Source organism: Dicentrarchus labrax, unplaced genomic scaffold (assembly GCF_905237075.1).
Source record: "Dicentrarchus labrax unplaced genomic scaffold, dlabrax2021, whole genome shotgun sequence".
Classification (NCBI taxonomy): domain Eukaryota; kingdom Metazoa; phylum Chordata; class Actinopteri; family Moronidae; genus Dicentrarchus; species Dicentrarchus labrax.
The window spans coordinates 7,590,935-7,618,354 of NW_026136712.1; the positions used below are offsets into that span (position 1 = coordinate 7,590,935).

At 43.4% G+C, this 27,420-nt stretch overlaps 1 protein-coding gene across 4 annotated transcripts; it reads right to left on the reverse strand.

The window, feature by feature from the left end:
• Positions 1-933: 933 nt before the first annotated feature.
• On the reverse strand, positions 934-26,892 carry ep300a (E1A binding protein p300 a). Of its 4 annotated transcripts, none has more exons than XM_051417281.1 (31): positions 26,361-26,892; positions 23,562-24,253; positions 22,064-22,243; positions 21,376-21,706; positions 20,703-20,816; positions 19,160-19,399; positions 18,618-18,723; positions 18,349-18,474; positions 17,659-17,776; positions 17,179-17,320; positions 16,435-16,509; positions 16,002-16,087; positions 15,587-15,739; positions 14,590-15,081; positions 13,833-14,241; positions 13,565-13,683; positions 13,178-13,241; positions 12,734-12,909; positions 11,501-11,589; positions 10,161-10,241; positions 9,846-9,902; positions 9,656-9,733; positions 9,467-9,534; positions 8,839-8,989; positions 8,301-8,447; positions 8,105-8,218; positions 7,784-7,949; positions 7,513-7,680; positions 7,188-7,349; positions 6,707-6,988; positions 934-6,551 (listed from the first exon to the last, which is right to left on the reverse strand). In XM_051417281.1, the coding sequence occupies exons 1-31, from the start codon at positions 26,452-26,454 to the stop codon at positions 3,303-3,305; spliced, it is 8,529 nt and encodes a 2,842-aa protein (XP_051273241.1). In that variant the 5' UTR covers positions 26,455-26,892; the 3' UTR covers positions 934-3,302. The 4 variants fall into 4 exon arrangements, with proteins under 4 accessions (XP_051273241.1, XP_051273237.1, XP_051273238.1 ...); XM_051417277.1 differs by having other exon boundaries at positions 10,161-10,271; XM_051417278.1 differs by having other exon boundaries at positions 20,697-20,816.
• Between the last annotated feature and the right edge of the window lie 528 nt (positions 26,893-27,420).

Below are 27,420 nucleotides of genomic sequence, written 5' to 3' on the forward strand. Positions count from 1 at the left end.
AATTTTACAAATAAACAGCACACCAATGGACAGCTCTCACCTTAAGCCTTTCAGTACATTCAGAAATTGTACAAAAAGGATTATGGGAGATAAGAAAAGGTGGAGGGCTTTGTATTCTGTATTTTTGTGGAAAGGAGGGACTGACTATTTTGGGTGAGCATGAGAAGATTGATCAATTTTTACTCACTCCAAAGTTATAGTACACCCTTCTACCCTATACCCTACTTATACAAGAATTAAATGGTCACAAATGTTGGCTTTAGTGTGTGCCAGGAACAAATTAACTTTATATGTGTCATATAAAGTTGGCCTGTGTTAAGCCTTTTATTTACAATCTCTTTGTCTAAAACAGTAAAGCTGGAATACTTATTTTTGTTATGCTTGCATTAAATTTAGGAATGTCTAATTCCACTTTTTACTAAGTAATGGTCAAACGAGTACTATACATCGCAGATATATAACTGAGATATATGGGGAAGGGTATTGCAGTCAGTCGGAGGGGTCCAAAGAAAATATCAACTCTTATAACACATATTAACATTAACACAAGTTAAATATAAGCTACCACACAGACCCTTGTTTACATGCGTTTAAACTACATCCTGACTGATAATTTTAAGTTTCAGGCCAATACTAAGAGCAATAGTTGAGTTTTAAAAAATCATATATATATATATATATATATATATATAAATAAATAAAATCACTTACATCTATTTGTAGATGTAGACAGATATATTAGCCTGGCCACTTTATCGGTCTAGCTCTAATTCAAACAAATTACATAGTTTAGAAAATTGATATTTCCTGAGTCTACAAATACCACACATATCCACTGAATAATGCTCATATGTGTGTTAAATTGTTAAATAGTCATTTATTCACCTGCAGAAAATATCTCGCACAAATATGAAAAAAGAGGAAACAGTTGAGTATTTTTCCAATGGTACAAACATACTTTATTGTACAATTAATTTATTGGCAAAAAAAAAAAAACAATCAGACCACCAAAATAACTTAAAAAAAGAAACTAATGAAAATGGAGCAACAGTTATTTTTGCTTTCTCTCAGCAAGCACCAAAATTGTTAACAAGAACGAAAAAGTGGTCAAAGATTCCATTTGAATACTAAACAAATATTTAAATAGTCTTATTTCCAGTCTCTTTTTAGGAGAAGAAATGATTAAAACAAAACTATTTGTTCAGTTGCCATCAGTTTGTACAGTGATTCAGTATGTTTACAACTATATTCATGTACATGAAACATTTCTTAAAAAGGATGGTATAATATACTCCACGGCCTCCCCAGGGCAAACTGAATGACTGTCTGCAGTGTCTTTTTGCATCACCATAACATCTTTAATACAAAACAAAACGTTTTTATCTAATAATTCCTGTAGCTTCAAGTTTTATTTCCAAAAAATAAAATTAAATAATATATCTATATATAAAAGACAGTTTTTCCTTGTTTTTTTCTTATAAAATAAGTCTCAAGATATATTGCCACCTGGTTCTGATGCATCCCCTCCCCATACCCAGCAAGCCCAACCTTTTGAGAAAAATAGTGAGCATGTGAATATTGTGTCTTCAGTCCTCTCCATAAAAAGCTAAATGACCAAATTTAAACTCTTTCAGATCACACCTCTAATCAACCTCGGCCTCGGCTCTACTTCGTGCGGGATTCACGTCTAAGTTTTGAGATTGTTCAGGTGTGTGACTTGTTGCAATAACCCCCTCCCTCCCTAAAACCTTGTCAAAAATACACAGAAAAAGGCGCATTGGTGCTTGTGACCTTCTACACCCCATACTGTACCTTTTAGAAAAAATCTCAATACTGTACAGTAGCTCAGGAGTATGTTTGTAGTTTTATACAGATACAGCAAATATCCAATCAAACAAGAGGGGAAACAAGCAGCAGAAAATCATTTCTCTGCTCATAAGGTTTTAAAGTATATACAGTTGTTGTTTTTTTGTTTTTTTTTTACATCTTTCACTTTCATTACAAAAAAACAGTATCTAAGTCCACCATTTCTTACTTTGTACAGTACTAACATTGAATTAAATCTTGTGGCTGAGAGGCAGTCATGAGGATGAGGAACAAAAAGGGACAGGAGAGAAAAGCTTACTGAAAAGGGAAACCGTTGGGGGGTGAGGATACAGGCAGGATTTTCATAAACCTCTGCAGCCCAAAAAAAAAATGAAAAAAAAAACAGACAACTTTCTCCATGTCACAGTTCATAAACAAGGCTGTAATATTATGTACACGGCACGCACAACCTTTTAACATCAGCCAGCTCCAAACAGGGGCACAGTACGCCTCTGACAGCTAGACGATCGGGCAACAGTTCATCCCTCCATTTTCAGCAGGGGTAGGGGGGGGGGTGAGGGTCAGGGTAAGGAAGGTGTGCACATTCATAGGAGAACCAAAGATGGAGGGTGGAGAGGTGGCCCATGGGTGCAAGTATTTGTTCTGCGGATCTGGCCATTGTTTGCAGAAAAAAAAATATGACCAAACCCATGGTCGGTGTCACCCACTCCCCAAAACACTGTTGAGGTTTAATTCCAACCTATAAAGCCTGTCAAAAAACAAACAAAAAAAATAGAAACCTGGCAAAATCTAAATGCATTTAACGCACCCTCCCCCCAGCCCATCAAATAAAATAAAGTCTATATATTTGAATTGTTGCAGTCTTTGTAAAATGTACATTTCTGTGAAAACTGTCCAGGAGAAGGCTCCTGTAACAGAAGATATGTTGATGCTTGTTTTACGATCCATTGAGGGGGGGAAAAAAGAATAATTCAGAAATAAAATATACTTACTCTCTGCAAAATACATACAATTATGACTGGGTATTTGAGGAGGAAAACAAAACAATAAAAAAGGTACATCGTGTCAACTCACTTTAATTTTTAGCCACATTTAAAATCTTAAAAATATTCATAAAAAGGCAAAATTCTCAGTCCCCAAAAATATTGTGTCATAGACTAAGGAAGAAATATCTTCAACCTGAAACACTGCCCTTCCACCTTTTTGTACACAATTGGCAAAAATATATAGATATATATTAACAGCAATAACTTACCATTGTTTTAATTTATTCATTTATTGACTTCTAAGATTTATGTTGCATCTCCCATAGGAAGGAAGCTTCAGTTCTTATTTATACATCACAAAAATATTTAAATAAAAAATAAAAACTTCTAAAACCCCAAAGCTGTAGTCCCGCCTCGCTCTCCTTTCATGGCAGTTTGTCGTTTGGGGCAACTGATCAGAGCATCAAGACAGACAGTATGGAGTCAAGGCTACATTAGCTCTAAACTGTGGTTAATGTTCGTTCCCAGCTCCTGGTTGTTGTTGCTGCTGTTATTATTCCCACCCAACATGTCCGACTGTCCCCCCTGCCCACCATGCATCCCTGTCATCCCACTCAGCTGGGACATGATGGAGTTCTGATCTGAACTGAACTGACCGGGATCTACAGAACTACCTGGTTGCTGCTGCTGCTGGGATAGCGCCTGCTGTTGGGGTTGTGGAGGTTGGGGTGGTGCCATACTGGGGTGATGTTGGCTTAGGTGGCTCGGGTGGGGTGAGCCGGTCTGGGTCTGCGGGGAAATGCGATGAGGTGAGGGCTGGGGCTGAGGTTGGGAGGAGGGCTGCATGCGTGGGGACGGGCTGGAGTGTGGAGGTTGCGACTGCGGCCTTGGCGAGGGCTGAGGTGACCTGACCTGACTGCTGAGAGACCCTGCTGGACCAAGTCCTCCTTGTCCTTGGAGATGGGGGTGGGGGGACTGCGCCATCTGCTGTTGGGGGCTCATGGGACTGCTGTGCTGGGCTGGAGAGCCCCCACCAAGGTGCTGCTGCTGCAGGAGCCTCTGGTGGATGTTCTGGTGCAGCATGCCTTGTGGCGTCTGCGCCAGTGTGGGCCCACCACCCCCTCCACCAACTCCACCTTGTGGTTGTTGCCCCTGCCCTGGTCCGCCTTGTCCAGGCTGGAGTGGAGGTCCTCCTGGTCCACCAGCGCTTCCACCAGGCCCTCCGTCTTGTCCTTGAAGCCCACCCATTGAATTCTGCTGCTGCTGTTGTTGCTGCTGTTGTTGCTTTTGCTGCTGCTGCATCTGATATCTTTTGTGGAGCACTGCAGCTACTTGTGCCATGGAGTTGGGGTAGCCCTGCTGCTGGCCTAGCTGTCCTGGCCCACCCTGTGGTCCTCCTTGCTGCTGCTGGGGACCCCCTACGCCTCCACCCCCAGGCTGGGGTTGGGATGAGGGGGGTATCCCTGGCTGTCCCTGGCCAGGCTGCATGAACCCTTGCTGGCCTTGCTGCTGCTGGAGTCCTTGAGGCTGCTGAAACTGTCCATGGTTTCCCATCTGCTGCTGCTGTTGTTGCTGTTGCTGTTGTTGTTGTTGTTGTTGTTGCTGCTGCTGCTGCAGATGTCTTCTCATCAACTCTCTGAACTGTGGCGACATATTGGTCATGTTGCCTTGTTGCCCCGCTTGCATTGCTCCCTGTTGTTGTTGCTGCTGTTGCTGTTGTTGTTGCTGCTGCTGCTGTTGTTGTAATGCAGCCAATTGCTGTTGCTGTAGATTCCCAGGCAACATTGGGCGCTGTTGTTGCTGTTGTTGTAACTGCTGAAGCTGAGCCATGGTGGGCATGTTCCCTCCCCCTGCTCCACCCTGAGCCATGTTCATCCCTGGCTGTCCTGCCTGGTTCACATTGACCTGCTGTTGTCCATCCATGTTACCAAGCTGGTTAGCCCCAGGTCCTCCTATACCAGGCAGCCCTCCAGGAGCCCCCTGGAACCTCACACCTCCAGGGCCCCCAGGTGGAGGCCCTCCTCCTCCAGGGCCACCCTGACCACCTTGATACCTGGCTGCTCTCTGTCTGATAAAAGCGGCCATAAGGGTTGGGTTGGAACGAAGGATGTTGAGGACTTGTTGCTGTTGAAGGGGGGAGCTTGGAGAGCGCAGTGTCCTCAGGAGGTCTTGTAGTGCTGCCTGGGGTAGGTTTCCTGATGCTGCTGCACTTGCTATCGAAGCAGGAACCCCTGCTGCCCCTCCTGATACACCCATTACCTGCATCAGTCCGCGGTTTCCTGGTTGTTGCGGATTCATCGTCTGCTGCTGTTGCTGAGCAACTGCTGGCTGCTGCTGTGGTGCCATGTGGCCCATCATGCCTGGCCGTTGTTGTGGGTTAATGGCTGGTCCCCCAGCACCCCACTGCTGGTTTGCTGACTGAAGTTGTCCACCACCTCCCTGCTGGAGCTGCTGCTGAACTTGAGGGGGCAACTGCGTCTGAGGGCCACCTTGCTGCATCCCTGCTAACATTCCCTGTTGCTGTGGGTCTAACATAGTCCTGCCAACAACTCCCTGAGCCTGGGGGGGCATGCCCTGGGCCCCAATGTGGGGCATGCCCATCTGGGCCTGGTTGTTCTGGTGGTGAGGATGTTGGGGTAACATGCCCCCTTGTCCCAGGCCACGTATCTGGGCTTGGGCCTGGGCCTGAGCCATCTGTCTCTGGGTCTCTGCTAGGCGCTGGATTTTTAGAGCTGTCTCTACAGCAGCCAAAGGGGGCCCTGGCTGCTGGCCTTGTACAGGCATGGACCCCTGGCCCTGGTTGGGTTGTTGCTGCTGCTGGGGTGGGGTAGCTGGACCCAGTCCAGGTTTTCCCAGGGACTGGTGGAGAGGAGAGGCTCCAGGGGGTCTGGGATTGTATGGAGGCAAACCAGTGTGCTGCTGTTGCTGGAGTTGCTGGACATTGGTAGGCTGCTGCTGGTGCTGAGGCACCATATGCTGCTGAGGAGAGTTCATCATACCCCCTCCACCTCCACCACCCACTTGCTGAAACTGATGGAGATGGTGTTGAGGGGGCATGGTACCACCTTGCTGCTGAACCTGCTGTTGCTGGACTGGAGTTCCCATTCCACCCATCCCAACTCCCTGCTGCTGCGGAAGTGCAGGCATGTTCCCCTGAGTGGGTGTCTGGGGAGTAGGAGGCTGCGTGCCCACAGATGTAGGCGTACCAGGACCAGTTGCTCCATTGTTGGCTCCTGGAGAGGGCAGGCCATTGCCTCCAGGACCTCCTCCAGGGGTGGGCTGACCCACTCTCTGCATGCTGGCCATCCTCCTTCTTAGCATCTGGGCTTGCTGGAGCCTGTGCTGCAGCTGCTGCTGGCGGAGCTTGTGCTTGATGTTTAGGCAGAACGGGACTGGGCACTTGTTCTCCTGACAGTGCTTGGCGTGGTAACAGCACAACGCAATAAGTTGCTTGCAAATGGGGCAGCCACCATTGGTTTTTCTCTTGCAACTTTTTGTGTGCTGAACAACACGTTTCATCTTCTGGCAGGACGGCAGAGAGCAGTTTGCGTTTCGACACTGGCAGGCATGGACAAGGGACTGGATGCAGCGCTGGATGCTGAGGCGACGCGAGTCTCCAGGGCTCTGAGTGGTAGCGGCAGCCTGGTTGCTGCTCTCATCATCCAAACCAAGGCCTAACTTCTCCATCTTGTGCTCGTGGGTCTTAGTGTTGTAACATGTGATGCAGAGGTCGTAATCCTAAGAGGGATGGCATGAATGACAGTTAAAAATGTTTAGAACTGATGTGTAGCAGGTTTTACAGTAAGACAACAAATGCTACTATTTATGCATTTTCTTTCGTCATCACCTGTTACCACATACACATACACCAAAACAATCTTTCCCAAACTCACCTCACAGACGGTACAGTGGAAACGAGTCTCCACGTGGTGCTTGCACTCGTTACAAGTGTAGACAAAGCGGTCCTGGCTTTGGTTGTGCAACTCCACCAACATGCACATGGAGCTCCACTTGGATCTCCTCAGCGAGCTAAACTCAAGGTGTTTGTCCCGGGCAATTGTCAGGAAAGCATCACGGCCATCCATGAGGTCACATGCCATCAGGGGATCTGGGTCTGAAATAGGGGGCAGGGCATTTGCCATGGGGCCTGCAATCAGCCGGATCACAAAGAACACCTAGGACAGGAAAAAGAGAGGCGAACAGATGACAAACGGGTGAGATGTGGCCTTAATTAATTTAACTTTGTGCCAGCACTGATGCCAGAATGTAGTAAAATCTGGAAAATCAAAAAATAATTCATTCAACAATTCAGCTATCTTCTACTACACTCCTTCAGTAAGTTGCTTGAGAGTGATGAGATGCAGATTCTCATACCTCTTTGTGTTTTTCCATAGTGGCATAGAGTTTCTGCGAAAGGTCATTGGAGACATTGGGCATCCCTGGCTTCTTCTTATTGGCTCGGCTCAGGCTGCTCTTGTTCTTACTTGTCTTCTTGTTGTTCTTCTTCTTTGCGTTTTTACTGTCACCTTTTGTGTCCTGCACAAGAAAGAAGAGGGGGATATCAATGATCTCATGTGTTAACACACACTGAGAAGAAACTTTTGCTTTCTTCAACCTTTTTTCCCCCACCCCTCTGCCACACACCAAAACATATACGTAAACTCTTAAGGACCATAGTGATAGATCATAGCATTCTTACATCAATACTCTCATTGGACGTGCTGTTCTCCTCCCTTTTCCTCTCCTCCTCCTCCTGCTCCAGCTCTTTGATGCTCTCCTCCAACACATTGGGCCAAAAGTCACCCTCAAAGTAAGGCAACTCCTTGGCACTGGTCAAACGATCCTCTGTTGCCTGCTTGAAGACATCCTTTCGGGGGAAAATTGAAAATAAAGTTAGTGTTGGGGTGGAGATCTAAAAAGATTACCATTCCTCCAACACATAAGAATAAAGTTGAATACTGCCTTTCTACCTTGTAGTCGTGCACTATCCGCTCTGCCACAGCTTTGTCTAACATCTTCTTGTACCACTCCTGGAGGCGTTTGGGCTTTGGGATCTTCTGATCTGCAGGGTGACAGTGGAAGATGTAGTCGTCCCCTTCACTAGGTGGGCAGGCCCAGATGTGACCAGTGACGTACCTGAGGAGAACACACAAGACAGCACAAAATGACCAAAATTCATTTACAGCAACAGTCACTAGCAAAAGTAATCTTTGTAATGTGACATAGTGAGCTAAAAGTTGCATTCAGCACTCAGATAGTTATGACCAAAATAAATAAGCAGCAGCACTCACCCCAACCTCTTGACATACTCCAAGTAGCCAATGAGGACTTCATGGTAGACTGCTGTTCTTAGACTGCGAGGCCGGAAAAAATGTACACTGTCCAGGTAGGAGATGTACACTCGCCTGAATGGGTGACAGAGAAAATGTTTATAGCTGAAAAAAGTCTATTTTTAAAAGAGCACTCTTTTTTTTGTTGTGTCCTTACCTCTGGTTGGGCTGAGGGCAGTCGGATCCGTACTCTTGAACATGCATACCAAAGAAGCAGACTTCTGCTCCATCAATGTCCTCAAACGCAAAAAGGGCTTTTGTCCTGTATGGGAAAGACTCTGACATCTCTCCACTGTCCACAAATCTGTAGAAAAAAACACAAGTCTAAACTTACTGACTGCAAAATAGAGAAACTGAAAAAAGATCTGCTTTCATAGCCTGTTACACAATTACTCTGTCCTTTTTAGATCAACAAATTCTTAGCTGGATTAAAGAATTCTTCTATTTAATATGTATCCATGTTCTCACTTGCTGGCAGAACAGAAACAGAATATACATTTCCTCTGCATTGACATAAAATTATCAAAAATTCTTAAACTACAGAGGCCACATTTCATGATTCAACACATTGAATGTGATGATACAGATTTTATTTTGCTGCAAGGTTCCAAATAAATAAATGAAGTTATCTGCAAACAAAACATCTCCAAGGATATGTTCATGTTGAAGTCTGACAATGTCGCCTGTTCTTGTACCTGGACTTCATGCCTGGTTTAACCTCCACCACTTTGTCAGAGACGTGGACGACACGAATGGTAACTTCTCCAGACTCTGGGTGGTTCTGACGCTTCAGGAAGTCATTAACCCTTGTCTCTAGGTAAGAGCCCAACCTTGTCTGGGGCAACCCTGTGGGAGGGAAAGGCAGGCAATGCATTTCTAATTTTAGTTTTGTTAATTTGACAACTACTAAAAAAACAGAGAAAAATAACATTAAGCTATTAGAAACATGGTTTAAACTTGTGTTTAATAAAAAATACTATGTAGGTGTACTTATGACATATTGTGCAAAGCCATAGAGCAACAGATAAAGTGATCGAGTTAGTGTGTCAGGGGAAAACTAAACTGAACTATAATTTTATTTGGTAATGGTTTTATGTAATTATTTGGTTAACCAGTAATGCATATGGAATTATAGTTTAAGACTAAAGTCTTGAGTCGCTAAATGACAACAAGAAATGAATCGTGACAGTGGTCTAATATGAATAGTTAAAATGACAATTAAACACACGTTGAGTATACCAGTTTCCTATAAGAAAGGGGTATACAAGTATGGAACAGAACATTGGGATAAAATGGTATCGGACAAGAAGCATTGCCACTTACTTTTGGCAGAATACTTGTTCTCTTTCCTCGTCTTATTTGCCTTCTTTAAGCACCCCTCACATACAAAACTGTGAAAAAAAGAGGTTGAATTGGTTGAGTTACATTAAAAAGAAAAACAATATTTAGCAAATGGCAGGAAGGATTTCACATGTACCTTGAGAATATATGGATACAAACACTGCTACTCACCCCGATGGCCAGATTGTGTCATTGTGCAAGACACAAATCTGATGCATCCTGCGTCCACAGTCCATACATTCAACAAGCCTGAAAAGAGGTACAAAGATGAAGATAAAAAATACACACTTAAACCCTCAAAACAAATTTTATTAAATCTTCTTTCCCAATGCTTAGATTTGACATTTGCTGAGCTACTTACAGTTCAGGGTCCAGTGTGTCATTCTTCTTCTTCTCAAACTGATCCTTGTTAATTGATCTGAAATTGATTAAGAGGGAGTATGACTATATGTAGAACAAGAGGAAACTGTCAAGATACAACAATACAAACACAACTGTTGAGTACGGATGTACAGGCTACATCATCTCTCCCTGCTAATATTATCAGGATTGTGGCTGGAATAGGACTGGAGCTAGTTAATTCATGAAAATGAATGCCGGTATCATCACTTTTAAAAGGAAAGTACAAGAAAATTTAACTTGAGTTATCTTCCGTATTAAATAGAACAATACTCACGTCTGTGGCTGGGTGGGGTCATCGCCCAAGGAAACCGTCTCTCCCTGGATCTCGTTGAAACACTTCTCGCAGAAGTGGTACCTGTTAGCAATAAGCCCAAATTTTGGTGAACTACACCGTTCCCCACCGCACAGTCAATCACAGACAGCGCACGGGAGGGCAGTCACCAATTGGTACAGGACATGGGCAAGGTAGGGTGCCACAAGTGGAGCAAGCAGGAAGTAGGAGCGCAGGATAGCAGGACAGCAGGACAGCAGGACAGCAGGACAGCAGGAAGTCGTCATCGCAACAGCCAGTCATGATTTTGAGGGGTGAGGGTGAGGGGATGGGTTTGGAGGTGCATGGTTGGTCAAGGCAAAAGCAAGCCAATGTTGATATCACAGCCATTGGAAGGGAAGACAGACAGACAGTCATATGGACCAGAAACAAGACGAGACGAACATTCAAGACAACACACAGCAGAGAGCCGAGGCAGAGCACAGATTAGCAATTTGGACATGAGAGGATGAGCAACAACAACCACCATCACAGCTAGCAGAGCAGAAGAAGATTCAACAAGAGCTAAACGGGAGGAGGGAACTGGAGCAGGAAGTTGCAACACAGGACATAATACAAACACTGAACAAATGTGAACAAGAAGGTACAGACAACTGCTCAGCTGTTCATTCATTCAAGCAGTTCATTTTAAAGTCAGTCCTTTCACATTCCAGCAAGGCTTTCATAGGTGTGTAAAAAACTCAAGATAGAAAGAAATAAAAAAGAAATGTAGCATGGATTTAAAAATCGACAAGGAATGGCCCATAGTGTTGGAAGAGCAATAATAAAACAAGATATTTGCTTTAGTGTTGTTCCTTCTTAAAAGAAAATGAACTTTTACTGTGCGATAGTGGAGTGTTCAAAAGATAATTTTATGCAAATGCACAAATTAAAGAACAAAACATTTTCTTTGCTTTGTCTGTGCAGCATTTTCTGTAAACAGTCACATTTATTTGTTTCAAACATTCTGTGCTGAGGTGTTATTTATATATTTGTTTAATGACACCAAGAACAACTTAAAGAATGTGAGAAGAGAGGACCAACTGTTAAAATGCCAGTGCATTAAGCACCGTATGGAGGTATAAAAACGGGGATCATGAAGTGAAGGGAAGCGTTTAGGGAAACAAAATTAATCAGGTGATACAACATTGCGGCACATACTAAGTACGATTAAACTTGACATATACTTTTATAGGCTGTCTGCATACATATTTCTCTATCTTTACTATAATCCCTTCCTCTTTAACTGGTCCATCCAGTCATCCCTCCTCCTTTACCAGACGGACGTTTCCCTCCCTTCATACCTGTTCTGGTAGCTGAAGTAAGCAGCATCTCGTGGAATAGTGCACAGCTGCTTTCCATAGCAGCACAGTGTCTGAGGAGAGAACTCCAACTGGTGGACAGAAAACAAACAGATAAAGAACATATTAATCTCCTGACCATAAACAATTGTACCTTTAGTCACACCCACGTCGGCTAATGAAGGGTCAACACACACTTAGCATGAAAAAAGGATGGGGTTCCACTGCTAGTTTACATTTGCTGGTACTTTGATTCAATTAAAGTGAAACATAAACATGGTTTCCCCAAGAAGACCTGCAGTTTGTGGACATGGAGTGGAATTGAATCGTTATGATATGATTATATTCCAAATTGTTGTTGGCTAAATAAATGATTACAAGCAACATATAAATATCGACTCAGACATGAACATCACAAAATATGTGAATTAAAAAAAAAGAACTATATTAATGAGGACAGTGGGAGCCCTACTGTGTGAGATGAACAGATGTCCACATTATAACTCCCCAAAACTCCCCTAGTGGAATGGAGTTGAACTCATTTCTGTTTGGCTTAGTTTTGTAAAAAGTCATTAAAAGGTAACGTGAAGAGCTACTTTGCTTTGTCTCATTGTCAGAAGTAACCCTTCAGCCAGGCTTTCATAATAAGAGCCAATCAGTTTTGTTATTTGTCTGCAAAACCAAAAATAGCAGAGTCTAATGAGAGCTGAAATGTGATATGGCGGCGGTATGACCAAGGCCAAATTTAGCTATGAACCCACTTCACTGCTTGTGAATGATGCGAGTTAATTTCTGCATCTGAAACATACATAAAACATTCATACAGCCCTTCTCCAGACATATTTCAATGCACACACATACACAGTATATCTCATATGAAGGCTCAGTTCACTTGAAGTTTACAGGTGGAGCGTTACTAAAAAATAATTGGTTTAAGTTGGCTTCAAATGTTTGAAACTGGAAAGATTTACACTTCTTTGGTGCTTCAGCCTGTAACATTATCAAGTAAAGCTTTAATGTGGGGAAAAGAGCAGTCCTACACAAAGAGTACTGACAAGTGTAATGGCATACAAAGGCATACCAAAAGGTAACATTAAAAAACAACAAAATGTATCCTTCAACTTCAACCAACAGTCCTGCATGTTCACTTCAAAATATTATCCTTCATTTTTACAATAACATTATATTAATTTCCAATTCCACCCATCTAGCCATAGATGTAGCACTCTGTCTCACCTTCCTCCCGCAACAGTAGCCGAGGCTCTGCATCACAGGATCAATCTCCTGCTCAAAAACCTCTGCCAGCTTGGAGCAGTACTTGTAGACTCTGGATGTTTTGCGATTGTACAGCCAGGCGTTGTTGAACATCAGCCAGATGTCATCCACATACTGCCAGGGATCCTGGTACTGACCTACAACCAAAACACAAAGCACAAGATAATGGAATGAAAAAAATAATCCAAACGAAGAAGAGCCTCACTGGAGCATTTCCTTTTAACGGGGAAGCAGCCAATTGTACAGGTCTCCAACACAAATCTAAAGAATTAATTATCAAATCGGCACATCATGTCAAATAAAAAAAGAGACTGAACACTATTCTTTGTAACACAGCATGACAAAATGGTGCAGTACAATGGCAAAAAGTTTATTATTGTGTAATATAGAGCAACAAATACAAACCTGTGTCTAGCTTTCGCTTGATAGTAGACAAGTCCATGGGGTTCTTCACAATGTCAAAGTAGTCCTTCAAGAAAACAATGAGCATGTATTAAAGTTGAGCAGCTTTGATTGTTTTTGTGAGTCAATTATATACACATGTAAAGCAACACTTATGGAAACTACATTGTGGTAAGTATATCACAAGCAACAGCAGTCAATAAATGTTGGATTTCAACCCAAGTTCTCAAAAAGTGAGTGAACTACACCAAAGAGGATTCAGACTGTGGCAGTTTCAATTAAGCAAGCGAGGAGAAGAACACACGCAGAGACATGGGGGACACTGACAGAAACAGCGCAGTTTAGAACAAGGCCAGGAAAAAACACATCAACCTCAGAAGGGATACATACAGGTATGCACAGCAGTTGTGGGTCTACAGGCATTCTGAAAGGCAGAGACTCTGGATCTTGTCTGTAGAGGGATTCGAGTGTGGGCATCAGGGCCTGGCGTAGCTCCTCTGGCTTGAAGACTGGAAAGAAATAGAGATCAGAGAGGACAAAGAGATGAAAGGGTAACCCAAAAAAAACCATTGGAATCCATTACAAAAAATGTAAAGCCACCATATTATTTAGATCAATAATAATCATATACAAGGAGGTGATAAAAAAAACTCCATACTCTTCTTTTTCACTGGGGCCTGTGGCGTAGCTGTCTCCGATGTTTCCTCTTCCTCTTTCACCTCCTTCTTAACCTCCGGTTTCCTGTCTTCTGTCTTGATGCCCGCTGACGGTTTTGTTGTCGATGTATCCATGGGAATCGCTTTACCTCCCTCTCCAGAACACGCTTCCTTTTTCACTTCTAATTTCACAGGCTTTTCCTCTGTTTTGAGGTTGCTGAGCTTCCCTCCTTTGGAGCAGCTGCCTGTATCACTTTCCTCCTCCTCATCCTGCTGCTTGACCTCCATCTTGGGGTCGAGGTTGCCGGCTGAAGTGTCCGACTGTGGCTGCTGGGAGGACGTGTCCAGGCTACTGACAGAGGCTGGAGTCAGGGCCTGACTGTCCCCTGGGAATGAACCCTTTTGTGACAGCTAGAGAGGGACATAGAAACAATCAGGAGCATGGAAATAGTGAATATAACATAGTGATGCATGAAAGTGAACAACCAATTAAATGTTAGGATACACTGAAGAGAAGAAGGTTCTGAGCAGCTCAACAGATAAAGCCAAACCCCAAACACTGACAATGCACAGTATAGTAATAACTGAGGCAATGGTAAAACGTTTGGTCTCATGAATGAGACTAACTTATGTATACAGAAACAGGATATCAAAATAAACCTTATGGACAACTGTTACTGCTACAGGACCTACGGAATCTGTGGAATAAGGTCAATTGGTCTTTATGTTAAAAAGTGTAAAAGGCTAAATCCCACTGACCGGAGTGCGTGGCAGCTGAGCACTGTGCGGCGTTGAGCTGGAGGCCATTCCAGGGTGAGATGGAGTGGTCGAACCAGCTGACCCCATGTGTTGCTGCTGGAGGGACTTGTTTGAGCCGGGGCCCTGGCTAAGTTGATTCTGCTGGGGGACTGAAGGTGGCGCCAGCTGTGGTGCATTAGGGGTATGTGGCTGTGGGGTCTGGGACCCGGCTAGTCTGGGGGGTGTTTGGTGAGGAGTAGGAGATCGGCTGTGAGCAGGGGAGGGCGAGCTGCCGCGCATGGCTGCCAAATGGGGGATGGAGTTGGGCTGCTGGTTTGTGTTAGATGGAGTCATTGAGGAAGCAGGGGCTCCAACAGCTGAGTTAGGACCTCCACTACCCACACTCTGAGGACCCATGGGTCCCACTGCGGAGACACTACCGGGACCACTGGCTGAACCTGGTTGTGCTAGAGGACTAGCAACTGGAAGAGATGGAGGAGTGCCCATCTGCGTCTTAGGATAGACGATTAGGGTAAAGAGAGGGGTGACACACAGGAAAGGTGCACAGGAACAGGGTCAATAAAATGTATAGTTCAAGAAGAAAATGAAGCATGTATGACAAGGTCATTCTCAGGATAAACTATATTTATACATTGTACTATAAAAATTGAGATGCTACAATTTTTTAACAACAATGCCCAAAGAGGAGAAGTTGTTTCGCTCAATGCCTCAACAATTTAATTTTAGCCATTGTTACTGCACAAACAAAGAACACTTTGTCTTGGTTAAGATTTAAGCGCCCAGGCTGTCGCGAGACAACGTGACGTCAAAATAACGTAGATCTCGCTGGCGCGCCAGGATTTTGGCAAAGAGGAGGACATATGCTGGAAAATTTGGAAGAACCTCCGCGACCGATTTGGAAAAAAAACAGTCGAGTATACCGGGGGCTTTAACTTGCCACACATCTACTAATAAGATATTTCTGACAAACATGAAAAAGAACTTCAGGCCTGCTTACCTGTGGCAGGCCTGCCTGTGCCCCAGGTTGGGCCATCCCAGGCTGAGCTGTTCCAACTCCTGGTCCTGAACCAGGAAACTGTCCCTGGGACAGATACTGGTTCTGAAGTTGGTTCACACTGGGCTGCCCCATCCTGGGTCCAACCATTCCCATCTAGAGGTATAGAAGGGAATAGGCAGGGGTCTTAAAAAATGTTTCTTCTGCAAAGCCATTTGACTGGTTCAAAGTAGTATTTTTGTGAGCTAGTTTGTAACAGTGGATTTTCTCCCCATTCAAATTGTGTTTTGATATGCATACTTCTGTCCTTTCAAACAATACACTCTAGTAGCAAAGATACATATCACTTTAGTGAATTTATCATTGTCTTCATGAACATATTAAAAACTGTGAGATACATGTGGAGTTCAGTGCTGACCTGGTTGCCAGATGCTCCCATGGGGAGAGGAGGCGTGGACCTCTGTCCCAAAGACTGCATCCCCATCTGATTGAACTGATTCATACCTGACAAAACAAAGACTGTTACGATACAACACATGACATTTTATGTGGAAACCACACTATATATTGTATTTAGTTCTTAAATAGCTCCTTTACATGTCCAATTATAAGGTTTCTATGTTGTTGTGTCAAAGTGTGAAGTGTCCTAAACACAATGCAGTGTCAACACCAGTGCAAAAAATATTACAAGCTTCCAGTCTTAGTACTAGCAAACCATTCCTGTAAAAAGGGTTTCAATCTTTTTGGCTTAAAAATAACATTTGGGCTGGTACAACAAATACAACGTGTCACATTTTTGAAAAAAACTGTTGAATTAAAATAATGCATCCTTGTTCCCTGTGGTTCTTTACCTGGGCCTTGCATCCTGTTGACCATCTGATTTGGTCCAGCTGGTCGCACCATTGATGGTTCAGGGAGGGGGCCGTCTGTAACAGAGACAAAAGATGAAGAATATCAATATCCAATGTGGACAGAAGAGAGTGAGCTGTGGAAATGCTCCAACCAAGCACGTGTGGAGAGGTTTTGTACAAACTCTGGAATGTCATCTTTTTTGCTTTGTTTGGTTAGGAAAGATTAGTGGCATTTGGAGTCATGTGGCAACAAATGACTCAGCAGAGATACATGGAAATGCAGTTTGAGCCTCTTTCACAAGATCCGTCCAACACTTATTAATTATGTGTGTAGAATCTGAACCAACACAAGAAACAGAAAGTACCCCCATAAGTATGAGGAGACCACTGACACAAGCTACTCTAGTCAGAAGACCTAGCATGACAAAATTTAACTGGTGCAAAAAAAATGTAATGCAGGGCAATAGTAACAGAAGAACGAATCAGATTCACATTAACTCCCCTTATCAACTAATATTTCACAGCAGGTAGGATGACCGATTACCTAAACTGTTCAATAAATATTATTTGACCAAGGTTGCAGGATCATGGCTTGCTTAAAATCTCAATGCATGAGGTAAGAGACACAAAACAATGCTAAAATGTCAGAATGTCACATTCCACTGGATTAAATTATCATGCACATGAATGCCTGCAGCCCAACATTAGCTCATCCAAGTCTACATATGCTGCATGTCCACTCACTTAGAGGCAGTCCAGTAGGGGGTTGACCCATGCTGGCAGGCCCAAGGCCTAGACCCTGCTTCTGGAGTCGAGTTCTCCTCTTCTCCTCCAGCTCCTTCTGGATCTTATAGATCTTCTCCGCTAGCAGGTGATAGTACTCAGCCTGTCAAAAAGAGAGTAACAAATGAGGAAAACGAGGGTACACGTCTTAAACATTGAAGAGCAGCAGAAAAAACAACCAAGGAAATAAAGACAAGTTACCAACAGTATAATGCACAGGAGGGGCTTTACCAGCTGCACTAAAATTAAACTAATTCATCAGGCTCATACTAGGTTTTCACCCACGTCCCACAATGGCAGATGAATTGTGAAATATTAACTTTTGAGACCAATCTATGATGGAACAAGTGACTGCCTACAGCCGCAACATTACAGGCAAACCTCCCAGCTGTTTTCCCTTCTTGTCTGAGTAACAGTGAGCTAGAGGAGAGTGCAACTTACTCTACTGTTAGCTGACTCATACATGTCTCCCTCAACTTTTCTGGCATAGGCCACCAGGTTCTCCATTCGACGGTCTTTGAGGGCTGCAGGATCTGGAGTCGGAAAGATGGCCTGAACACTGTGGGTGGAAGAACAAACAGGGAGTTGAGGCAAAAGGAGGAAGGAAGTGAAAAATAACATAATTATTGCTGTATTTGTGTTGATATGGCACCTATACCCTAATCACAGACCCCCCCCCCCATTAAGTGTCTGTATGGATACCTATGTTGTAGCTGAGCTAGTGGCAAACTACCAGTGTGTGACTGCATTGTCATAGCTCTGCTGTTTATTGTGGTCAAGTTAATGTTAGTCAGCAATAAATATCTTGTCAAACTCTGAATATAGTACAGTTATTGGCAGGCCCATGTGTTACGTTTACTGCCACAGAGGAAAAATAAATCTCTTGTTCATGTACAACTTCATCCTCTGCCAGAGCTTATAAAGACTTGCTAATTTTACTAGCAGTTGTGTGTGAGAGGCACAAACAACCAGCTTAACTGAAGTTTCAAATCCAAGCAGAAATACACTGGATATGCATAATGTTGGACAAATTACTTGCATTAACATAATACACCAGTAAGATCACATTCTTGTTGGCATAAATGTACAGCGCAAACAAAAATGCAGTGTGGGCTCTTCTTTAATACTTACAGTTTGTGTACCAAGTGGTTTCGTAGGTCCTGCGTGATATCCTCATGCCAGCTTTTCCTCATGCCTGTGGCGGAGGGAGGGCCAGCTGTGGGCATGGAGCCGACCCCGCTGGCATCATTCATCAGACTGGAAGAGATAGGAAGGCATAATTTTAATGATTAACTTCTTTAAAAAATATTATTGTATGTGCCCTGGTCTGGAGTACAATGCTGAAAATCTAAAGCTCTTAGCCACTGTAGGTGCTTCTAAGTTTTTGTGTTCCTTCTTACCCTTGGCTGTTCACATTGAGGTGCATCATAGTGTCCTGCAGTAGGTTGGATGGTTGGCTCTGAGTAGAAGCTGCCACACCTCCATTGACTCCCATAGGATTGGCACCTACGCATCGAAAGGACGGGACATTATAGGTTTGTATTCCTTGTGTTCCCCTACCAATTATAACACTGTGATATACCTTGTTGTAGGGGATGTACCTTTTAATGTGTTCAGTCTACATTGTATTAAAAGCCTATTCTTGGAAGTGCTGATCAGACTGTCTATGGGGTGTCTATATTTTTTAACCTGGAGCCCTCTCAAAAATGCTGTTGGTAGGTAGTGGTGGTTCCTTCTGGCAATAAAACACTGAAAGGCCATTTGATTTCATCTAATTATTTACATAATTTTTAACTATTCTACTTAAATTAAGTCCGTTTTAAATGTATTGTCTGGGCTTTGGAAAAAATACTATGCTCTCAGTGCTATCAGGAGGTAGAAGTATATTTCTTCCCTGAAAATACCTGGAGAGTGAAGGAACTGAACATACAAACAAACTCACCCATTGGGTTCAGAGGCCTTAGGCCAGCCTGGCCTTGGAGGCCTTGGTTGGGCATATTGGGCTGGGCAGTCTGAGTCTGGATCTGGTTGCCCTGGTAGGTGAGGCCCAGGGCAGCGTAGGCTCTTTCTATGGAGCTGGGATCAATCTGGCTCGGTGGGTTGAGATTGGGAGTACTTGGTTGGCCACCGGGTACTGCCCCAAGGGAGCTGCCCAGACCTGCAGCCACCCCACCAAGTAAAGCTGTAAGGACATAAGAAAAAGAGAGGACAGGGTCATTAATACATCTGATCTGTCAAACAGAATTTTAAAAAAGACTAATCATTAGAAACTGTGACTGAATATTTATGCAAAACTAAGCTAAAAATCATTCTGCAAATCAAATTAATCCACTATAGATTATGTTTAGCTCATTAATACTGTCAAGGTTGTGGGTTCCAATCCAGCAACATATTCACAAAACCATAAAAAATGTATTTACAAAAATGATGATATAACAATAAGACTATAAGACATCAGTAAGTAGGCATGCATGATCTGAGGAAAGTCTACCATGTGCGATTAGATGGTTCAATATTATGATGATGATGATGTGATTGCGATAAATTAACAAATACTGAAGTGTGCGTATAAGCTGTTACAGTTCCTATGTCAACCTGGTTGTCTCCAAATTCAGTACTGGGTTACTATTGAATATTTTAAATATAACTTAATTTTCTTTCTAGAGCAGCAGCAGTGTTTACAACGGCAAAGTCACTATATAAACTCTATAACGTCTCACTGGAGACAAATCTAAAACATCAATAAAATAAGTTTAGAAAGAATAAAGAACACATCAGTCCGTAGCAGCCTGTAGGTAACGCTAGAGAGAGACAGCTATGTTTGCAATAATTTGCCAGTTTGTAAGATACACGGTAAACTGAGCTAAAAACAGCTTTCGTTTGAGCTTGTTTGTAACAATTTGCTATTCACAGCTAGCGCGCTGTGCTTAAACATAGCAGAAGTGGATGAGAGACTGCAGATGGAGCAGATAGCTTTTCTACATGTTTACACTTGAACAGGTATATGGATAAAGCATTGCCTTTTTACTTGCAAAGGTTTTACTGCACTTACTTACAGTAATGAACATAATTGTTGTCAATTCGAGTACTTTTTTAGTTATTGCCACTTCGTTCACTTTAGTGTCTTCACCACGGACTCGCTGATCAGCTGTCTGCTGACTACGCTCCGTTTGTGAGTGTTTTTGTCGGTGTATGTATGCAGAGGTGTTCAGCCTCGACAAATAGCAAACAGAGAGGCTGCAGTGTGGTAATTAATACTACATTCTTTAGATCCAGGACTCGTTTAATGCTGGGTTTCTCTACCCATCCCTATACAAAATATTTTTTCCTTTCTCATCTCGTTTCATGCAGTCTTTTGCGATGTGTTCACTGCGCATGTTCATATTGCGATGACAATGAAAATACAATGTTTTGGTCAGCCCCATCAGTAAGTACAGTGTAGTGTGAAAAAGTATAGCGTTGTTTGGTCAGATACAGACACTCACACTGCGGGTTCCTCTTGTCCCCAGCATTCTTCAGTGGCAGGCAGACAGGACAGTCATGTCGCGTGCAGTTCTTCCAATGGGAGATGATCTGCCTTGATGATGCACAGTGAGCAACTGAGGATGAAAAGGGGCAGAAAGACAGGAATGGGGAAACACAGAGGTATATGAGGGAATGAGAGAGGGGAAAGAGGCAGAAGAACAAGAATGAAACAAAGTGAGGTAAAGGATGAAAATGAAAGACTAAATTAGAGATGCCTCAACAGGACATAGAAAACTGGTAAACTAGTGCTAAACTAGCTTATTATTGTTACCCAAAACAACTAACAATTTTCAAACAAGTATTTTCTGTGTAGCTTATGCCTCCTGTCCCATTTACTTAAGAGCTATACCATTGCATTGGTTAACATATACCTCCATTAGAAGGGACAGCCAGTGTTGTTAATCAAACTAGAAAATTAGTGTAAACATTGAACCTCATCCCTGAACATGCACGGTGACATCTGTCTAACACAGAGCTACTCTATAGAAAGTAAATCACAATTATCACTGTGTTGTTGATTATAGTATAAAAAGATAATATAACTTAATATCTCTGTAAAAAAAGCCTGCTTGTCACAGAAACACATCACACTATCCACAGAGTGCAGGGGCATGCAGCATGCCTTCAACTCACCCTGACAGGACTTGCCAGCCTGGCAGTGAGTCATGTGGTTGAGGACGTTCTTCATAGTGCGGCAGTGGGGAAGGTTGCACTGCCGGACTTCACCGTTGGCCTGTTCCCGCCGCTGGCACTTGTGTGCATGAAGCAGGAGAACCAGTTGCTGCTGGATTAGCTTGCGCTTCTCAGGGTCAGCTGTGGGTGGTGCTCCGGCTGCAGCAGATGCTGCCGAAACCTGGGTACCAGGACCCACCAGACCTGCCTGAGCGTTGGGCACCATACCTGGGGCCCCTGCCACAGGTGCACCAGAGGGACCGCCCACACCTGTTTGAGACTGCTGGGAGCCCTGGATAGTAGAGGTAAGGAAGAAAGTACCGGAGTGGTTAGGTAGAAAGTAACGGAGAGGTTAGGAAGAAAGTAACGGAGAGGTTAGGAAGAAAGTAACGGAGAGAAGGGAGGGGAGAGGAAGAAGAACATAAAAAGAGAGGAGGTGGTGTTTAATTTACAGTTAAGTAAAAAATAAACAGGGAATACAGAGCAGTAAAACAGTTACACAGTGGGGCGAAAGGTAGGAGGGAGAATGTAAGAAATAAGGGAATAATTGATGCTTAAATTTGTCAACTTGGTAAAAGAATTATAGTACAGCTCATTCTTGCATCTGACACGCAAACATTTTTTCAGTCAGTTGGTATTTGTTTCCTACCATGGTGGCCATTCCTTGCATTGGCTGGCTCTTCTTGTCCACATTGAACTGGGCCAGGCTGTTAGCCATGGGACCTTTGTTCTGGAGTTGAGGGCCCAGCCCTGCACCTCCAAGACCTTGATTCCCCTGCCCTGCATACGGACCTCCAAAAGGGCCCCCTGGGTTTCCCATCATCCCCATCTGAGAGGGAAAAAAAGGAAAAGGACACAGAGAAGTTGTTGATGAAGAGATATAAAGAGTAGAAGAGAGTGATGTTGGATACATCAGGCAAAGTAAGAAGATCATAACTCACTTTTGTTATCAGTGATAGCATTTGAACTACACATGTAACAGTATTTTGTGTTCTAACAGTTTGCAACATAATCTTCCAACACAATCTTAGCTGTTAAATGAGAATGACATGTGGTTATTTCCTCACAACATGAACTCCATCAAAACCAAAGTTAAAGGGAACTTTTCATTTCCCAAAAGGACATTAGATCATCTGTTTTTACCACTTGCACTTGCTCAACAGAAATGAAGTGACCAACTAATGTAATGTGAAAATGATTAGAAAAATCATCTAAAAACATATGCAAACCAAAATGTAACATCAACAGCAGTAACAGTAGCCAGCAACGTGTGTAACAGCAATCTGACATGAATACCGGTAGTTCCCTTTTTCGGCCTGCACAGTGAAGGGGTTAATCTAACTTTTTTAATCACTTATCTACTCCTAATCACTACCCCTGTGTCGTTTCTCTCCTTATTCCTTCCATTGCATTTTTCTTTTACGGCTTTCAATAACTCTCACTGCTTTTGATCTCAAACTCAAACATCAGTGTCTCCACTGCATTCATTCAGCAGAATCACCCTGCCACTGCAACATTTTACTGTCACTCCTGTGGGTCTGTCAATCACACAAGTAGAGCAGTTTCCTGCCACTTCAGTTCCAAGCATAAGCGTGCTCTGCATCTCTTGTGGTTGTTAAAATACATAGATACGGTCATGGACCCAAAGCACTACTCTGTGGTTACATATTGGGCAAAATAGCATCCCCTTCTGAGTGGAGAACCAATCTAGAGCATTCAGTAAAGTAGCTTAAGTTAAAGGGAAAACAACAGCAACATATCATTTGTGAATAGGGTTTGCACATAAACATACAGTCTTCACCTACAGTAAATCATCAGTCATGTGCAAAAATAATTGCTGCCCTTAACTAATTAATTACTGCAATCATATACTGATTTTTCCTAAATTAGTTCATGTTTCTTTTTCAAAAGTTAGGGTAGGTAGGTTTTGGGTAGAAGTAAATGTTTTTTAGCATTAGCTAGATGATAATGTGAGTTCTAAATGACAATTGGCAAGTACTTGAAATACAGGATTTTATTTTGACCTAATATGGCATTTACTACGTTCCTGTTCCATATTAATCAAACTTTAAAAAACGGTTCATATGCAATGTAAAACTATGTCTACGGGAAAAAAACCGCACTTCTATAACTCAAGAAGTCATTACCTTGTTCATTGCCCCAGGTTGCTGGCCTCTCATCCCGGCCTGGCCCCCAGCTCCCTGCTGCTGTAGGGTCTCAGCCAACAGGTTGCTGTTGCCACCCATCCCCTGATTCCCAAAGCCCATCCTGGGGGAGCCATTCATCACTTGGTTCCCAATCATGCCGGGCTGCTGCTGTCCATTATTGCCTTTCTGTTGCGCTCCCATCATGGCCCTGTTCATGCCACCCATCATTCCAGCTGCAGCATTCTGCTGCTGCTGCATCATGTTGGCCTGCTGCTGAGGGGAAAGGTGCTGCTGCCCCTGGCCCATCATCTGCGGAGGCCCCTGGCCAGGGGATGCTTTCATGTTCGCCAAGTGTTGCCCCATGGCAGTGGGGCCTCCTGGGCTTCCCATGGCTGCTTGGTGCCCTTGTTGGGTTGTGGTGGGTGCCCCGGAACGCAAAAGCTCAGACAGCTGTTTGTGCTTGGCCACCGCATCCTGGCCTCCGCCAACACCCCCAGGACCCCCTCCAGGGCCAAGGCCAAGACCCATTCCCCCTGGCCCTCCACTGCCTCCTCCAGGACCCAGCCCTGCAGGTCCTGCTCCCAGTGTGGTGTGCAACTGGCTGAGGTCCCCACCATTGATCAGGCCTGGTTCATTAGAGCTGATGAGCTCGTCTGGGAGATCATGCTCCAAGTCAAACAGTGAGCCGAAATCTAAAATGGAAAAGAAATGCAAAGTTTAGGAGGGGAGACAATGAGATGGGAGACAAAACAGGGAAAGAGTGATAGGAGGACAAAAAGGGCCACAGCCATGTTAAGCTGGCATAATCCTTCATTTTTCAGCATGACTGGGTGAAAATACAATTGCATGCTTGACAATAAAAACTGATAAAAGCTGTTTAGAGGTGTATGATCATTTTTCTCCCATCAGAAATTAATAACATGCCATTAAGCACAACACAACAGAGTATTAAACAACAGGTGAGACGTAGAAGAACTTCTGTGTGTGCAGGTTGCCTGCAAAAACATATAAGCAAACACACACGCCCACATGGCCTTCTTGCACAGAGAACCCCTGACCAGTAAAGTGATTCAACATGTTGCAAATACAGGTTTATGCAGACAAGGTGACAAACGGACCATTTCATAGAAAGCACAAAATGGAGCCAAGACGGTAGAGACGCATTCCCGGTTTAAGTTCGACAGCACACAGCTCAGGCAATCAAGAAAGATACATAATGGACACTGTGTATCTTTAAGATGGATATCAAGACCAAAAGGCACACATCCCCAAATTTACAGATGTACAACAGAATGTAGTCTTGGTTTTTGTTCTTCCATAAATCAATGTTATTTTTAACACCGTAAGCTACACATATACTAATTGTTCAAGTCAGTTTTACAAGTAACAACACATTTACTCATTGCTGATCACAAAAGTTTTTTTTTACTGCTTCATATTACTACAAACTGAATACTTTAGATTTCTGGTTGCAGGTCAGACTAAGTAAGCTATGAAAACATCACTTTCAGCTCAGGTCACTTGTCCTGGTTTTTCTTTTACTTTTTGAAGAGTGACTGATTAATCTACAATGAAAATAATATGCATTTGCAGCCCTAAACTTTAATGAACTCATGAACTCAATGAAATTAACTAATTGAAATCATAAGCAGCAAAGATGATTTACAAACTCATTTTTGAAGATTACGTTACAAGCCACAAGAAGACACAAGTAATACTGGGCAAGACACACATTTCTCGTCATATGCTTTCATTTCTCAAATGAATTACACCACTCTGCATTCCGATGTTATAAATGATCTTTGAGCGCAATAAACTGCATCCCTTATATACAGATCATTTCCAGCACTGGCAGCACTGATCTGATCCACAAAATACCTCATGCAATGTAACGTTAAAGCAAATGTGTGCAACGTCTGTATAATTTAACCGTAAAAGTCCCTTCCCACAGATGTTGACTGCCACCTTAGCCGAGTGGCCAGCCTAATATGAGGCTGTTGGTGGTATAATGATTGAGTGGATGATTAAGTATTGAAATCTCGGTGACTATTTCGTGTTCGGAGCCGTATTTGCTTCCTAATTTGACTCGCTGGTGAATATCGCAGTGGCTGGGCATGGCGTTGTCCATGCTCCACAGTTTTGTTCGCAGGCCACTATTCCAGCTGCTGTCACACGACATCCACAGAAAACACACACCAACAATGGCAAATTGAGCTTAACAATCAGCCGGACCCGTGGGCCTAAAATTAGCTCCCCAACAAGGCTATCCACCATCGTTGGCAACCTCTGCTTTCACGAACACTATCTACGGTAGCTAACGTTGGTCGGTAATGGGTCCGAGTTATGATGGGGCAACACAACAGATTGTTTTAGACGTTACAAGCCTGGAAACTTAACAGAAAGGGACTAGCTGAGGCTGACCGACGATTTAACACAGCTCTAACACACCAAAAACTTTATCATAAGTTGACTTGGCGTTGAGTTTATTATCAGTCGGGCTAAAGTACCCACAGACACGGGACCGTCAGTTGAGGACCCGCAGTCAGTTAGCTAGCGTTAGCCGAGTGGCTAACAGAGCTACCTCCGGCTAAAATGGCTGTTAGCATGCGAGCTAGCTGGGGGAGCTCCTCTTCACGTCCGACATACACTCACTACTAGCAAGCTAACATTAGCAAGCTACGACAAAAACAGAGGAGTAATCCCGCGTCTTCTTCCTCTTTCAAGTAAACCCAAGCCGCCGAAAAATAACAAACTTAACGTATAACATCGTAACAAATGATATCATAAAACAATACTTGCCATTTCCATCGCTGGCGGAGGCGGAAAGTGCCGGAGAGGAGAGTTTAGGCCTCTTGGCTAAAGGCGGGCCACCCTCCAGAACGTTCTCGGCCATATTTTTTCGAAATAAAAATATATAAAGTATCCACAATTGCAGACGTTTTCACGCCCTTAGAAGCTCATTCCTTTTCGTTTCCAATATTGCGACTTTTCCCCCTCCTTTGGGGGGACTAAGAGGGGGAAAGTCCCGTGTACAAATTACTCCTCTTTCCCTGGGTTCGCCTCTCGATTTCAGCCTCGGCGTATATCAACCCCCCTCCCTCCCTCGTCGGATTTTTTGTTCTTTATAAATTTCTGCCAGCGGAGGAGGGGGTCGGTGAAAGTAAAGAGGGAGACACACGCAGCGGCTTCCCTCTAAACTTACACAGCCTCTTCGGATGTAAATAAACTGTCCCCCGGTCTCTCTCCCATGGTTGCATCCGTCATTTCAACCTCCTTTCCAGCGGAGTCTGGATGGAGATAATGTCGGGCAGAAAAGGCTTGTTTGCCTGCGAAGTGATGGTGGTGCTGCTGGTGGCAGCGGGTAAGGATGAGGGGATGCAAATAAAAAAATAAAGCTGACAAATGTGCAGCTGCAATGGTGGATAAAGTATAATGCCTATCCGCTGGGCTGTGCATGTTAAAGAAAATAAAAATAAAAGTTATTTATTATGAAACTCGTGCATCGACCTGAACTTGCATCTGCTTTTTTTTTTTTTTGCTGAGGTTTAGTTGCAAAGATTAAAGTTGGATTATGTTAAACAGTTATCTTAAATGCAAGTATTTACTGCTAATGGAGTTTGCAACAGTAAAAAGGTCGAATTAAACATTTACAATAACTTCCAGTGCAGCAGACAAAAACTGTATTTATATCTGGAAGGACTTGATCTGGAACTTGATTCCTCAATAACTGACATTCAATTAAGACCCAGTCCTGTCATCATTAGTTTGTTTGCTTTAGTCTAAATGTTGTATCTATGCATAAACGTCAAAATCCTCTATCACACAGCAAAGAAAATACAATTTCCTCAGCTGTCCTGGT

Bases quoted from the DNA above. Each gene is read 5' to 3' on its own strand.
- ep300a (XM_051417276.1), bottom strand. From the start codon at position 26,454: ATGGCCGAGAACGTTCTGGAGGGTGGCCCGCCTTTAGCCAAGAGGCCT. The intron at 17,321-17,658 runs GTAAGTTGCACT...TCTTTTTGACAG, and splicing joins ATGAGTCAGCTAACAGTAGA to GCTGAGTACTATCACCTGCT. The intron at 7,681-7,783 runs GTAGAAAGGCAG...TTCCCCCGAAAG, and splicing joins GGATAGTGCACGACTACAAG to GATGTCTTCAAGCAGGCAAC.